This window comes from Phoenix dactylifera, unplaced genomic scaffold (genome assembly GCF_009389715.1).
Source record: "Phoenix dactylifera cultivar Barhee BC4 unplaced genomic scaffold, palm_55x_up_171113_PBpolish2nd_filt_p 000100F, whole genome shotgun sequence".
Lineage (NCBI taxonomy): Eukaryota > Viridiplantae > Streptophyta > Magnoliopsida > Arecales > Arecaceae > Phoenix > Phoenix dactylifera.
In genome coordinates this window covers 897132-913868 of record NW_024067682.1, presented here as the reverse complement: position 1 = coordinate 913868, position 16737 = coordinate 897132, and the positions used below count along the sequence as shown (strand labels likewise).

The following is a 16737-nucleotide window of genomic DNA, read 5'->3' as shown; positions in this document are numbered from 1 at the left end:
ATATCTCACCTTTTACATTCTCCTAGAACACGTGCGCATGCACACATGAGTAGAAATATAAGGACTTTACTTGATCCATCTAAAACATCACAAAATAAGATTTTCTTCAATTTATTAATTTATTTAACATAGTTACCATTTCCCAAGCAATACTGCATTAAACACAAAACAAAGACTGCCCATCTGCACAGCGTAGAAATATAAGGACTTTACTTGATCCATCTAAAACATCACAAAATAAAGCAACACAGATTTTCTTCAATTTATTAATTTATTTAACATAGTTACCCTTTCCCAAGCAATACTGCATTAAACACAAAACAAAGACTGCCCATCTGCACAGATAATGCTTAAAAGAACACTTCGAAAGTTTAAAACAAAATGTGTAAAGTAAAATTATAGGAATTTGTTTAACCAGTACTTTAACAATAAGGGATGACTTTTTCTAGCATAATTTTTAGTACAAAAGAACTTTCTCCAAATTCCAACAATCTTCAAAACAACATGGGCAGTAATCAGTGATTTTATAATGACAGCGGACATGATAATGCAACCTAACAAAACTGATTGAGATACGGGTAAAATTAAATATATAACATGACTGGAGAACATGATCAGTTTGTGATTTATGCTTACATCAACGAACCAGATCAACTAAAGTTTTCCTCCTTGGAAACCTTTGCGGGAGCCTCAGAGACATAGCATCCTCAATCTTGATCGGTAGGTGAGTTGCCACAAAAACAATTCCACCTTTCTTCCGGTGCTCTGCTATTATATACTCCAACAGGCGGACTCCTTCATCATCCAACGCAACTGAAGGCTCATCAAGCAGCCAAATCTGCCTATCTATAGCCAGCAATCTAGCCAACTGTACCCGCTTCCTCTGCCCCATAGAAAGCATCCTTGCCTTCTCATTTGCAAGCCTACCTAACCCCATGAGCTCAAGAGCCCCCATAGATTTCCCGCATTTTCCTTCCAAGACTTCAAACCACTCAACATTGTCTAACACAGTTTGTTTATCCACTATGCCATCTTTTAACGATAGCCAGTTAAGTTGAAGCTTGTATTGTTGGAATACTCCAGGCGATGTGATGTCATGCCCCTCCCAAAGGATCTCACCAGCAGAAGGGCGAGAGAATCCAGCTAGCATGCGAAGAAAGGTTGTCTTCCCAGAGCCATTAGCACCAGTCAATACAAGAGCAGAGCCATCATGCATAGAGACATTAATATTGCGGAGGACAGTCTGAGCATTACGCATGCAGGAAACATTGTTTATGAGGATGCGTGGAAGTGGAGGTTTCAGAAGGGGCATTATATTTACTGTCACAAGGTTAATTCTAGACTAGAATCCGCAATTTAAGATATTCCAACAAAGAACCTACAGCAGCATATGAGAAAGATTTTGAGTCAGCACTTCAAGTAAAATAAATGGTTCAATCAGAAAAAGAAAAAGCAAAACCAATAAATGTTTCACTAATTAATGTAAAATAGGGATAAAAAATTGAACATGGTAGCACTTCCAATAAAGCTATTATGATATGCAACATCAACAAATTCTATAGAATTTAGAGGTATACAAAAACAAAATAAGATAAAATTAGTATCAGAGAGGCCTATTTGGCTCCTCTCACCTTTATATCACCGAATCCGTCCCCATGGCTCACCAAAGAAAAGAAATAAAAAAAGAAAAGGAATAAGGAAGGGGAATAAAAAAGAAAACAAAAATGAAGCCCTAAATCAAAGAAATGAGAAAGGAGAGGAAGGAAGAGGAGGTTAGGAGCTTTGGGGTCGGAATACCTTTCCTACTTCGTTCGTCTACCATCACAAGCGATCTCATAACCTTCGTTCTTCTTCCTAATCGCTTCGCTTCTCTCTCTCGCCCCTCAATTTTTTTCCTTTTTTTTTGACTTGGTCTGAGTGAGAGAAGGGGCACGGCTGGTTGTAAGCCCTCTAAGAAATTGGCCCAATTCAATCCTAAATGGAATGGGCCATTCTAATGCCAACCCACAGCCATTTTTCTAATCCGTTGGGTTTTTGTTTTGCTTTTCACAAAATTGGTGTTTTGCTGAGTTTTCTCATGTTTAGGATGGGATTGAGATGGTATATTGGTGTAGCACTTGTTTCCCGTTTGCATATTTTGGGATGTTTGTCAGGGCCCAAATCTGCAAATTAGCCCTTTTAGTTCCCAATAAATATGATCAATGACACAATTTTTCCATTCTGTTAGATGTAGAGCATTTAACTTCAAATTCATTAAATCTTTATCTTTGAACTTCCATTCTGTTGGTTTAGGAGCTTCTCTCTCTAGTGATTCCCATGGACTCTGATTCCCAGTAGATTTCTTGATGCGAGACCTTCAGACGCACTGGAAACTCCCAGCTAGTTTTAGAATCATCCTCCTCACTGAAGGTTATCTAATCTTTAAACCTGATAATGCTGAAGACAGAGATCAAGTATTGCTTCAAGGGGCCTTGGATTATTTTAGGGAAAATCCTTGACCTAGAAGTCTAGCATCCTAACTTTCGGCTTAAACCTAATAATTCTCCCATGCCGCTATTTGGATGTCCACCAAACTTGCCAATAGAACTCTGAAATAGGGATAAGGTCATCAAAGTAGCAACGACAGTCGGAAACCTCTCTTCATTGATAAACTGGACAAATAAGGCGTCTCCAAGAGATTTTGCAAGGGTGTACGTCCATGTTAACATCACAAAGTCCTTACGGTCAAGAATCCATGTCTTTGCAAAAGAGCAGTAGATTTGGTAGCAATTTTCATATTAACATATCCTGAATCTCTTTTTTCGTTGTGGAGGATTGGTACAACTTGAGGACTTTTGTACCTCCAGATGGTGGAGGTACCCGAGGAGGAAGGGTTCATGGTTGGAGGTGCTTGTATGGGGAATGGATAGTTGCTACTAGGGTTTCAATTAGGAAAGAAGATCAAAAGAACTAGGTCAACCCAAAACAAGCCAGGCAGTTCAACCTACTTTGGATCAGTCAATTGTGTCAACTCAAGTGAGAACAATACGGGAACGGATGGTGGTTAGAAAATCTTGTAAGAAGGTTGGGACATGTAGTGATATTGGGAGGGCAGAGAGCCTATAAAGGCTAAAGGAGAGCCTCCCTTTAAGGTTGGGACATGTAGTGATATTGGGAGGGCAGAGAGCCTATAAAGGCTAAAGGTGAGCCTCCCTTTGTTACCTTAGATGCGAGCAACGACTCTCTGGGCCTCTCCTCTGCCACGTCAGAGTCCCACCTAGTGGAAGTTGTGGCTACAAGCTTCTAGGAAAAAGAGGCTTATGTGGGTGATCCTAAAAAGAGGAAAAGGAATACTCACCACCCAAGCCTTCCCCCAAATGCTGCTGGCCCGTACAGAGGCAATGCATTTGTTTCTCCAAGATGCTCCCAATTGAGGACATTGAGACCATAGATGGTCCAGATTGTGCTATAACAGAGGTTTAAGCCCAATCTATTGGTCGCCCAGGTGCGGAGCAAGTCCCCAGTCCTCTAGGTCCAACCAATAACGGCACATTAATTCAGCCCAATTAGCCTAATTGAGACTCATGTTGCTCTAAGTTCTCATACTCCGCACCTAAGGTCACTTCTACTAAGCTTCAACTTTACTAACCACTTTGCATCTGCTGGTGACGACCAGAGGGGCAAATGTGGCAAAATGGAGGAAGCAAAATGAGGCCCTCTGTCACGCCCCGAACCCATCACCCAGGTCCAGCACGCGACCGGCCGCATGAGCCGTAGAGATCATGCAAGGCCTAAGATAAACAATATCCTCATAAATGCCAAAATCAATAATTAATGTATTTAAATCAAATCCAACCAAAATATACTGAATGATTACATAAATTCAAATGTCCATAAATAAAAGATAAATTGACTTCTAACTATCTAGCAGTCTGACTCCAGATCGAGCTCACTTCTTGTCTCATCCGACAGATTCTACGAATCCAGTGCCTCTGAAAAAAAATGGAAGTGTAGTATGAGCTTTTCCAGCCCAGTAAGAATCCCAACAGCCACACACCATAAAATCATAAAATAATCAAGTATCAAAATATATATATATCATTTCATCATTTCAAAAGCTCAACAAACAACAAATATATGTAATCAGTACATATACACAAATCCTTTGTTGTTTTCACATTATGTGATCCATTTCCGTATTACTCAAATTCCAAAGTTTTCAAACTTTTCATTTCTGGCGTTGGACTAACCAAGATCATGTCCCAGTCCAAGACTGCACAAATCCCACGCATAAGCTCGTGGCAGCTATCCCACGCGTAAGCCCGTGGAGGCTATCCTACGCATAAGCTCGTAGAGGCTATCCCACGCGTAAGCCCGTGGAGGCTATCTTACGCATAAGCTCGTAGAGGCTATCCCACGCGTAAGCCCGTGGAGGCTATCCCACGCATCAGCTCGTGGCCGCTATCCTACGCATAAGCTCGTAGAGGCTATCTCATGACAAGGTTAGTCCAACCCATATTACATGTCTAGTTTTACATGTTCAATCACATTCCCATCACATCACATATTTTCATAAATTTTCAAAAATATGTTATTTCTTCCCAAATGAATTTATCTCAATATTTTCATTATAAATAACATGCACGCCTCATAGGTGCCGCATCAACTCATAAACAATAACAACATAATAATGAAAATATGTTGATAAAAATTCGTCTCATATGTATCATATCAACTCACAAGCAATAACATCAAAACCGTAAATAAATCCAACGATAAATCAATATATGCATAGAAGTGCTCAGATGTAGGGATTCTTACAGAGATTGTAGACTGTCACAATTACAGATCCGGATCACAACTACGAGCTGGGGTGCTGAGTCCCCTGATCAAAATCTCCTGGCACCGCCGACTCTTCCTCTACAACATCAATTATAAATCACAACTAAATTATTTAATATTTAAATATTCCAAAATATAATTCACATCTACTATGGGATCCATCACCAGATCCCCAAACATCTCAGTCCCTCCAAATCTAGGGCAGTCGGGGTGGCCCGACTCCCACCTTGTACCACCGGCCTATGTCGTCGCCAGCCGTGGCCGCAGCCACGCCGCGACGATGATGGCCGGTCCCGGTAAAGAGACCAACATAAAGGGATGATCCTCTCTCTTCATAGTTGGGAGTACATCTCCCTTCCTCAAATCTTTTTGATCCAAGGGCAACACCCATGGTGGCTGTGCCCTCTCCTTCCCCAACCCGACAACAACTCAGCCACCATTGGCCGAACCATCATCGGCCACAACTCCGATGATGATGGCCGGCCAAGAGAGGGAGGGATGAAAGAAAAGGTCGGCAGAGGTCGGAAGGCCCTCTGCCTTCTTCTTTCCTAAGACAAAGAACCCCCCCTTCTTCCACCATCATTGACAGAGGGCCACCGTGATGGTGGCTCGGCTCCCCCCAACTCGACGGCAGCCACGGTGGCCCACGACCGTCGCCGTCGCCGTCGCCGTCGCCGCCGGTGGCCAGCCGCCATCGTCGCCGGTGGCCAGCCGCCATCTTCACCGCCGACGAGAGGGAAAGGGGAGAAGGGAGGAGATGGAGTCACGAGGAAGAAGACCTCGGATACCATCACTTCCCTTCTCCAATAAACCCTAGAAAAATCCCTCTCCGACCTCCAATATCCCGACCACCCCACCGCCATGGACCTCGGCCATTCCCGGCGGCCGCCGGCGGCGAGATCCGAAAGAAGGGGGCCGAAACAGGGGTACCCTGTTTCGGATCCCTCTCCGACGGCTTCACCGGCCAAAACTTCACCAACACCACCCAAAAAAACAAAGTAATGAAGCACAAGGCTTACCTCGGTCCGGCGGGATGCTCCGGCGGCCCTTCCGGCGAGGGTTTGGTGGAGAAATCCGTGAGTAAACCCACGGATCCAAGGCCTCTTCGTGCGTTGATGGGGATCCTCCTTCTTGACCGGCCGGCTCACGAGATCTGCCGCCTTCCCGACGCTCAACTCCTCCGGCGAGTCGGCTCCCTCCAGCGATCGACCTAGCGCCGCCGCCGCCTCCCCTTCGCACTCTCCCTCTTCTTCCACGATCGTGCCTAGGGCACGATCGTGATAAAGGGGATGGGCCCGGTCTTTTCGGGCCGGCCCATCCGCCCTTTCCTTTTTTTTTTTTTTTTTTTAAATTTTGGGGGGTTTTACACCCTCATAGCAAGTGGATGATTCTAATTCCATTATAGGCAAACACATGGTGGATAGGGAATAGGTAAACCCTGATTACCCTCATCACTCCTTATGTTGATCTTATATTGGAATTATATGGGATATCAACGCTCTCCTTTTCAATTATGCTAAAGAGCATATTCGAACCCATGATCCTGACACTTGTTGTTTCTTTAAAACTAGGATTTCCCTTGATTTGGTTCATATATTTTAAAGGCTTTTGGTAATGTGCGGAGGGTTTGTACTTTGTACCATCCTGGTGAAGGGTCTAACTTGGGGAATGATTATTATTTGGAAGGTTGGTATAGGTGATATTGACTTTTGTGCTAGTTATAATCAAGTTACCTTTGAAGTTATCTCTTTACCCAATTCTTCTCCTTGGCATATACTAAACTAGGGGTGCAAGCACGCTGAGCCGAGACAAATACCTGGCTACTTGGGCTAGACTCGAAAACTAAACAAGCTGCTTGAGTTCAGCTCAAACTCAAGCCAAGCTCCGCATTACCTCTTCGAGCTTGGCTTGGCAAAGTCTAAAGCCAATCTTTAGTCGAGCCAAACCAAGCTTTTCCACTATATACAAACAAAAGAGATGTTCATGCTCAACTCATTTATGAGCCAAGCTTTAAAATGTGCTTAAGAACAATTCAATTCCTAGCTAAGCTGAGCACAAATAAGTTTTTAGGCTCTTAGAGAGCCGAGCCTGAGTTGGTCATAAGTAGCTTAGTTCATTTTCATCCCTAGCTAAAACCAAAGTTCCCCTGAGGAGGCCTGTGTGGCAGCAAGCTTCTAAAGCGATTGATCTCAATTCTCCACTCTCCTTATGGGAGATTTTATTTGTATTATTGCTAGCTCAAAGAAGTGTGTTGGCAAGAAATTTATGGTGGCTAATAATGCTAGAGAGCATGATTCGCCATACTGGTCCGAACCGGGCAGTATCCGGCATATCATACCGTACTAGTTCGGTACTGGTACTCGGTACGGATGACGTACCGACCCTTAGTATGCCGAAAAGACTCCGTACTATACCATATTAACACAGTGCTAGTGTGGCATCGGTACAAGGTCCGGTACCAAGATGGCGAACCTTGCTCGAAAATATAAGACCTTTCATTGTGACAATAGGCTTACTGACCTTTGGCTCCTAGTACACCTGGTGTAATAGTAACCTTAGATGTGCTAGGATGTGAGAGCAAATTGATTCAGCTATGGTAAGTAGGGGATAGATTGATTTATTCCCTAAAGATCAGGTTTGCCATCTTCCCCGTGTCGCCTCTGATCATTGTGCTTTATTGCATTCAATCAAATATATAAAAATAAGTCTAATCCCTTTCAAGTCTTTCTCAAAACTAAAAACCAAAATCTATTTGATAACCAGTGTGGTTTTTTCTATCTGAAAACTGGAAAAAGAAAAAATAAATACCGCCATAGTATAATAATAAGAAGGTCGCACACTAGTAAGCTGTTTTTCCTTGCATACTAATAAGTTAAAGGAAACAATATAGGAAAAAATGAATTCAAACCATAAAGGATTGCATTAACATTTTAAATGAAATACATTGTAAATAAATATATTATATGCAAATGAAACTACCAAAAAAATCAATTGCTTTTAATTTTGGTGATTGGCATCTAGTATCAGCCATTTACTTGCAAACAGGTCTATTGGCTCAGCCATATCCAGGATCTAATACTTATCCCAATAAAAATGATTCTTTGAGATTTTTTTTGTGGAATGACGAAGCCACAAAAATGAGGCAGCACAGAAAAATCAAAGTCGATATGCACGAAAAAAAATCAGAAGAATGAAAAAAAATTATAACTTCTGCAAAAATCTCCCATTAATCAGACAACTTCATACAATTTTAATAAGGATTTTTTGCGCATATACCCTCTTAAATATTGAAATTTGTGTGAATACCCTTCCAAAATTGATATATATACGTATATCCTCATTACACACTAGTTTTGTTTGTATACCCTTTTTTTTTTTTTTTTTTGCATATGCACGCATGCCATCTAATGCCGGTAAGAAGTTAGCAGTTTAAAATTGAAATGATGAAAATACTCTTAACGGGCAAAGCAAAATGTTTATAAAGATATACATGCAAATAGCAATTTTAAAGGGTATTCATGCAATTTCATATATTAAGGAGAGTATACACATAAAAACATCCTCAGATTTGTGCATAAAGCCCCTTCTAAATATTGGAATTTGCCTGTATGCCCTCCAAATTGATATTTACATGCATGTCCTCCCAAAATACTATTTTTGTATGAATACTTTTGACATAGTGATTCAACTAACGTGATTAGCCAAAATCATATTTATTTAAATTAAAAATTAATTAAATTTATGAAAGTATCTCATTATTTCTAAAGCGGATAACATGTTAACAAGTCTTTTTCTTAAGCAATATTTTTACGAAAAATATTGAGAAGTAGGCACTAGATAAATCCGAGTGTTAAAATAGGTTGAAATAAAAAAAAACAAAATTAGAATTTTTTGCATGTAAACCCTCCTAAATATGTGAAATTACATGAATACCCTCGCAAAGTGTTATTTGCATATATACCCTTATAAATATTTTTTTGCATATTTACCCATTAAGGATAGTTCAACATTTTTAATTTTAAATCGCTAATTTTTTGACGGTGTTAGATGGTGTGGGCACATATGCAAGAAAAAAATAAAATGAAGGGTATACATGCAAAATAAGTATTTTATAAGCATATACATGTAAATATCAATTTTGGAAAGATATTCATGTAAATTTTCATATTTAGGAGGATATGTACATAAAAAACTCTTTTAATAAAACGCAATGCACACATAACATACTTCAAGAAAATGCATCAACCCAAAAAGATTATTTTTTTTTTCTGAAAGCATTAATCTACTAAGATTACATGGCTAATTAGAAGGATTAATCAACAAGAAGAGGACAAGAAAAGGAGGAGGAGGAGAAGAAGAAGGGGATGGGGTTGGTTGCGAGAAGAGGAGGGAAAAAAAGAAAGACGAACGGGTTGGTGGTAGCCTAGAAATGGGCCGGACACGATTGGGCCACTCTTCCGCCAAGCTTGGCCCAAAATTTCTCTCAAGCTTCGGGCCAGATTTAGGCCCAAAAATTCTAGATAATCCTAGCTCGGACCCGACTTGAAACCAACCGGCCTGACCAAAATTAGCTCGATTGGGACGAAAACAAGGCCGACCCAATTTGTCCTAATTGGGCTCAAGCATCCATTAGCAAAAGAAAACCTGGACAAATTGCCCTTTAACAATAATCAACTTAGATTCAATCACCCAACTTCTTGCCTTCTCGGGTATGACATTCATTCCTCACCGAAAATCACACTCTACTGAAATCTCTTCATTTATACTATTACCTCTCTATTCTGACTTAGGCATCTGAGGGTTCTACGTCGAAAATTCTCCGGCAAGTAGACTTCTTGTAGGCCACCAGTGGAGTAGACCAACACCTGACACATCAACCATCCTGCTCAGCTTACCTCCAGCTGCCTTTAGGGTCAATCGGTCTGCCCTCCCACCTCGGTCCAAATTCGGTGGCAACAGATTGACGTTAGGAGGGCCTCCCTCCAACTACATCAATATCAATTAAAAGGAGAGACAACAAGCATGAGGTCGCGAGACGCCTCGGGCGCATCGCATGCTTCGCAACGCTACACTCTGATCTTCCGAGGGTGGCTGCAGAGCCTAAAATCTACTTTGTCAGAACAACCTGTCGCGCCTGTGGACAATGGCCAGTTCAACCTTCTCACTCAACAGGTGCAGGTGCAGGTGCTAACCGCGGCGGTCCAGGGCTTGCAGCAGATAGTGGCGAGATCGAACCCGGTCCGATCGAAATCTGGCCAGCCCAGCCACTATTTTCAGTCGCTGGCACACAGCATGCGCCTGGTCAGCTACCCCTCTTAGAACCGGAATCCCGAGCGGTTGCATCAGAGTAGACGCACCAAGAGGAGCGGCTCTGGACGGTATAGGAAGTCGCATGCTCCAAGCCCCCATTCCGGCGAAGACTCCACTTCGAGTCTCTCGCCTCTTCGTCAAGTGAAGCCCCCACCCCAGTGGGTAGTTGATCTCAATAGGAGAATCGAAGAGATGGGCCGACAAATTCAGGCACTCAAAGGACAGGCTCCGAGGGCGAACAATGATCTCAACTTCTTCTCGGAGCCCCCTTCACCAGGCAGATCATGAAGGAACCGACCCCACTTTGGTTCAAGATGCCTCATGTAGAGTCGCACGACGGTACCTCGGATCCTCTGGATCACTATAAGAGCTTCAAGACCCTTGATAAGAGAAATAGTTGACACCTCGACCTCAGGCCAGACTTAGCATATTGACATTGGACATGAACCAAGGAGAACTGTTAGACTATAATAGGTGAATGAGAAAATAGGCTGCAAAATGACCCACTTGAAAGGGTGCTTCTTAGAAGAGGTATGTCTCTTCAAAAGAGTTGCATCTTTTCATTGCATCTTTGTATGATGCATCTTTTCATTTAAAAGACATGACTATTAGCATGAAAGACATAACTATTCATAGGGATGTGTCTATTCATTTGAATAGAAAAGACATGTCTCTTCACTTGGTGTCTATTCTGAAAAGTCACCATAAACTCTATAAATAGAGCCTTCCTCCAACCATTCTAAACATGGAATTTTTTCAATTCATCTAGTTCTCTCATTCTAGAGTTCTTAGAGAGCATAAGTGAGTTCATTCAAAGAGAGTACAAAAACTCAGTTTTTGTTCGCCGTACAAACAAATTGGTGTGCTCCTTTTGTTTGTGAAGATCATTGTATCCTGGGAGGCAGACGCTCACGAGATCCAAAGCACCTGTGTGGAGGGCGAAATCTGTCTTAAGGACATAGTGTCAAACACTAGCCTTGATCTAACATAGTTGAATCTTCATTTGAGGTCAGATTTATTTATTCATATATTTATTATTTAATTTATTTTACAAATTCACAATACACACAGACAACAATCTTAAGACAGATTTCCACTTTTTATATTGTGTATATTGTGATTTTGTATTTATTTAATTATTTACAAATAGTTTTATATATACACTTTATAATTCTGTTTGCAAAATTTGTTCATTGTTGGTTTGCATTAACTTGACAAACTAAATTTTGATATTACTCATTCTAATTTGAGATTATTCATTTATTTAATAATTAGAGATGGCTTTAAGTTCAAGCAATGTGGTGCCTACCGCCATTCCCATTGCCTCACATGTGAGCCATGGAGAGAAGCCCGAAAAGTTCAATGGGAACGATTTCAAGAGATGGCAACAAAAAATGTTGTTCTATCTCACTACGTTGAATCTTGTGAAGGTTCTTCGTGAAGAGGCTCCTATTCTTGCCGAGGGTGAAGAGAATGCTCAAACTATGGCCGCTGTAGAAGCATGGAAGCATTCTGACTTTCTATGCAAAAACTACATTCTTAATGGATTGGACAACACATTATATAATGTGTATAGTCCTCTCAAGTCGGCAAAGGAACTATGGGAATCCTTGGACAAGAAGTACAAAACGGAAGATGCTGAAACAAAGAAGTTCGTTGTGGGCAAATTCTTAGACTACAAAATGGTCGACTCCAAGGATGTCATAAGTCAAGTTCAAGATCTCCAAGTGATCATCCATGACATTCATACTGAAGGGATGATACTAAGTGAGTCTTTTCAAGTGGCTGCAATTATTGAAAAATTACCACCACTTTGGAAGGATTTCAAAAATTATCTCAAGCATAAGCGCAAGGAGATGAAACTTGAAGACTTGATTGTTAGATTGAGAATTGAAGAAGACAATCGAAATTCTGAGAAAAAGGTTGGAAACCATTTCATGGAGTCCAAGGCTCATGTGGTGGAAAAGGGACAAAAGACCAACAAAAGAAAAAGAAAGAATAATGATCAACAAGATTCCAAGAGTGGCAACGGAAAGAGATTCAAGGGAAATTGCTATGTGTGCAACAAACCCGGCCATCGTGCTAAGGATTGTCGCTACCGAAAGGCACACGAGAATTTCAAGAAAAAGTCTCCACAAGCTAATATAACCGAGGTGGATAAGCTAGCTTCGAATGTTGCAGAATTAAATTTTTCTGCTGTCATATCTGAAGCAAATTTGGTTTCCAATACCAAGACATGGTGGGTAGACACTGGGGCTACTCGACACATATGTTCTGATAAGAATATGTTCACCTCCTATGAAACAGTTAGTGGTGAAAAACTATTCATGGGTAATTCTGCCACTTCAAAAGTTGAAGGCAAGGGCAAGGTTATATTGAAGATGACTTCGGGAAAAGAACTTACTCTAAACGAAGTGCTGCACGTGCCTGATATTAGAAAGAACCTCGTGTCTGGGTCATTGTTGAGCAAAAATGGCTTTAAGTTGGTTTTTGAGTCTGACAAATTTGTACTCACTAAAGGTGGAATTTATTTAGGCAAAGGGTACGTGAGCGAAGGGCTCTTTAAGATGAATGTAATGACTATTGTACCATCTATTAATAATAAGAATTTATCTTCTGCTTATATTATTGAGTCCTCAAATGTGTGGCATGGTAGATTAGGACATGTTAACTTTGATACTATGCGTAGATTGGTAAGTTTAGATTTATTGCCTAAATTTGATATTGATACTAGTAATAAATGTGAGACTTGTATAGAATCAAAACTAACAAGATCCTCTTTTCATTCAATTGAAAGAAGTACTGAACCTTTAGAATTGATACATACTGATATATGTGATTTGAAAAATATTCAAACTAGAGGAGGAAAAAAGTATTTTATTACTTTTATTGATGATTGCACAAGGTACTGCTATGTGTATTTACTTAGAAGCAAAGATGAGGCAATAGATATGTTTGTCCAATATAAGGATGAAGTTGAAAATCAACTTAGCAAAAGAATTAAGGCAATTAGAAGTGATAGAGGTGGTGAATATGATGCACCGCTTAATAAGTTCTGTCAAGAACATGGCATTATTCACCAAACTACTGCGCCTTATTCACCTCAGCAAAACGGTGTTGCTGAAAGAAAGAATAGAACTCTAAAAGAGATGATGAATGCTATGTTGATAAGTTCAGGATTACCTCAGAATTTGTGGGGGGAAGCTTTGCTTTCTGCAAATTACATACTCAATAAGTTACCCCATAAGAAAACAAACAAAATCCCTTATGAAGCATGGAAAGGTAGAAGACCTTCCTACAAATATTTAAAAGTGTGGGGGTGTTTGGCTAAGGTATTAGTTCCTACTCCCAAAAAGAGCAAAATAGGACCTAAAATCATTGATTGCATATTTATTGGATATGCAAATAATAGTAGTGCTTATAGATTTCTTGTGCATAAATCTAATATTTCTGAAATACATGTCAATACAATTATTGAATCTAGAAATGCATCATTTTTTGAGAATATTTTTCCATGCAAAAATATAAGTGATACAAGTTCTCATAAAAGAACTTATGATGTTGCAACTAGTGATATGGATCATGAGTCCATTGAAAAAGAAAGAGGCAATGAAATTAGACGCAGTAAGAGGGCAAAGACTGCAAAGTCATTTGGTCCAGATTTTCTAACATATTTATTAGAAAATGAGCCTCAAAGCTTCAAAGAAGCAATGTCCACTCCTGAAGCACCTTTTTGGAAAGAAGCTGTTAATAGTGAAATTGAATCCATTATGCAAAATCACACATGGGAATTGGTAGATCTTCCACCTGGAAGTAAACCTTTGGGTAGTAAATGGATTTTCAAGAGAAAAATGAAAGCTGATGGATCAATTGATAAATATAAGGCTAGACTTGTGGCAAAGGGTTACAAGCAAAAGGAAGGTATTGATTATTTCGATACCTACTCGCCTGTTACGAGAATAACATCCATTCGTATGCTAATTGCTATAATAGGTGAATGAGAAAATAGGCTGCAAAATGACCCACTTGAAAGGGTGCTTCTTAGAAGAGGTATGTCTCTTCAAAAGAGTTGCATCTTTTCATTGCATCTTTGTATGATGCATCTTTTCATTTAAAAGACATGACTATTAGCATGAAAGACATAACTATTCATAGGGATGTGTCTATTCATTTGAATAGAAAAGACATGTCTCTTCACTTGGTGTCTATTCTGAAAAGTCACCATGAACTCTATAAATAGAGCCTTCCTCCAACCATTCTAAACATGGAATTTTTTCAATTCATCTAGTTCTCTCATTCTAGAGTTCTTAGAGAGCATAAGTGAGTTCATTCAAAGAGAGTACAAAAACTCAGTTTTTGTTCGCCGTACAAACAAATTGGTGTGCTCCTTTTGTTTGTGAAGATCATTGTATCCTGGGAGGCAGACGCTCACGAGATCCAAAGCACCTGTGTGGAGGGCGAAATCTGTCTTAAGGACATAGTGTCAAACACTAGCCTTGATCTAACATAGTTGAATCTTCATTTGAGGTCAGATTTATTTATTCATATATTTATTATTTAATTTATTTTACAAATTCACAAAACACACAGACAACAAGAACAACCTTGACACTAGCCAAACATCTAACCAACCGAGATCAGTGACTTCAGTCCTGATCGAGGAGGAGCCATCAACCAAGAAGAACAATCAATATGTGTCAGCAAGGACTGATAGTCCTAACAACCGACAGCTCTGGCAGCCGCAGTCATGAAAGAACCACGGCCTGCGCCCTGCCAGCACTATCTGCCATCCATGCGAACTGATTCCACACTGCGATCGTACTACCGGCCGTTATCAAGCTATCGTTACACGCCATGTTAGGTTAGATAACGACAAAATGAGCTCTCCTATATAAAGGAATAGTCTGGGAGACCTTAGGTAGCAAAGATATAACACTTGCAATATTACTCACAGAGTCACACTGTTGAAATCTTTCATTTTCACACTATTGCCTCTTTATTTTGACTTAGGCATCGGAGGGTCTCCGCCGAAAACTCTCTGGCAAGCAGACTTTCTTGCAGGCTATCTCTGGAGGAGCCCAGCACCCGACACCCCAACCGGTCTGCCCAGCTCGTCTCTAGCCAATCTCAGGGTCAATTGAGCTGCGCTTCAACCTCAGACCGGATTCAACAGCAGCAAGAGGTTCTCAAACCTCTTTTCTTTTATGAAGAAGATTAGCCCTCAATATTTTGGTATCAGGTAATCAATATATAAATTTGTTAGCAAATCCATCAGTATTTCAGCATCTCACTATCTCTTCTGAAATTTTTTTCATTTACAAACATAAGAATAATAATAAAAAACTGATTAATAGACATTTGTGAATTTAAACACTTTTCTTCCACACGATAATATGAATATAAGAAATGTTTTGGATTTTTTTCTATTCATCATAGTTATAGTCTATACAAAGCATCAGGCACAGATACAACAACCATTGCATTTTTTTCCATTAATGCATGGTTGCTGGTATCTCGGGGAGAACACTAGCCGCAAAACTGGAAGAGGAGGGAGAAGCGGCGGAGGCGAAGAGAAGAAGAAGACATCTCCAAAAGACATCCTCTTCCATGGCATTTTTTCCCCTTAATGAATGGTTGCTGGTAGATTTGATTCACATCTCAAAACTGGAGAATACATCTCCAGAATCCTAAATTCAATAGGACAGCATCTGCGAGTGCCTCGCTTTGTCCACAGGCACCGAGAGGGGGGGTGGATTAAGTGGATTCTACAGAGGAAGGGAAAGACGTACCTGAATGCACCGCTGTCGGCCGACAAGAGAAGAGTCGCATCCGCCCTGCTCGGACCGGAGACCGGCGTCCGGCGACGAGTCGAAGGACAAGCCTTTCAGGGACCAAAGGATCGGAGTGGAAGAGGATGGAGAGGTGGCGGAGGCGAAGAGAACCGTAAGGGTCGCTAGCTACGCCTGATAAGGAGACCGGAGATGAGGGGAGGCCGGAGGGGACTTCTTCGAGAGGAACCTAGCGGCCAGCGATCAAGTCAGAAGACCGGTTCGTGTCTTCGAGAGAACCACTGCTTGGCTGGTTTGGTCGGAACACGTTAAGCTTCCTTGAGCCTAATTTGGACCTCAAACCGGGCTGGCTCCAAGGCCGAACATATGGACTTCCTTTACTACCTAGGTAAATTTAATTATTGATCATAGATACTCCTACGCAAAAACTAAATATAGTAAATTTAGGTTACATTTAGTATCGCTGTCAGTGTTTCAGTTTTTTGAAACTGAAAAACGTATTTCTGTTTATTCTTCCTGAAAACTAAAAACTGAAATATGTTCGATAACTGTTGTTGTTTTTTCCTGTCTGAAAATTGAAAAAAAGAAAATGAATGACACTACAATATGCTAACTAGTCTCAAAAGTATTATTTGGGTTTCTTTTTCTTTTCTCTCTTTAGTTTTTGGTTTTGGGTGCCGTTGTGGTGGGGCATGGACGACAGATCCTTAGGGTGATTCGAGCGGTTGCTAGGGCTGCTGCATTGATAAATCAGCAAAGACGTGATGGTGGTAATGGATTAAGATTTGCTCTGACTCCAAATTGACATTGGATAAGC

The 16737-nt window shown here is 40.6% G+C and overlaps 1 protein-coding gene across 3 annotated transcripts; it reads right to left on the bottom strand.

The window, feature by feature from the left end:
* Nucleotides 1-370: 370 nt before the first annotated feature.
* On the bottom strand, nt 371-16121 carry LOC103720840 (ABC transporter I family member 1). 3 transcript variants are annotated; one of them, XM_039116534.1, is made up of 4 exons: nt 5841-6119; nt 4801-4899; nt 3933-3971; nt 371-1378 (listed from the first exon to the last, which is right to left on the bottom strand). In XM_039116534.1, the coding sequence occupies exon 4, from the start codon at nt 1310-1312 to the stop codon at nt 638-640; it is 675 nt and encodes a 224-aa protein (XP_038972462.1). In that variant the 5' UTR covers nt 1313-1378; nt 3933-3971; nt 4801-4899; nt 5841-6119; the 3' UTR covers nt 371-637. The 3 variants fall into 3 exon arrangements, with proteins under 3 accessions (XP_038972462.1, XP_038972461.1, XP_008808988.1); XM_039116533.1 differs by lacking the exon at nt 3933-3971 and having other exon boundaries at nt 5841-6134; XM_008810766.3 differs by lacking the exons at nt 3933-3971; nt 4801-4899; nt 5841-6119 and adding an exon at nt 15921-16121.
* Nucleotides 16122-16737: the final 616 nt, after the last annotated feature.

What these genes read in the sequence shown, in the direction of transcription:
- LOC103720840 (XM_008810766.3), bottom strand. Translation starts at nt 1,312, where the DNA reads ATGCCCCTTCTGAAACCTCCACTTCCACGCATCCTCATAAACAATGTT.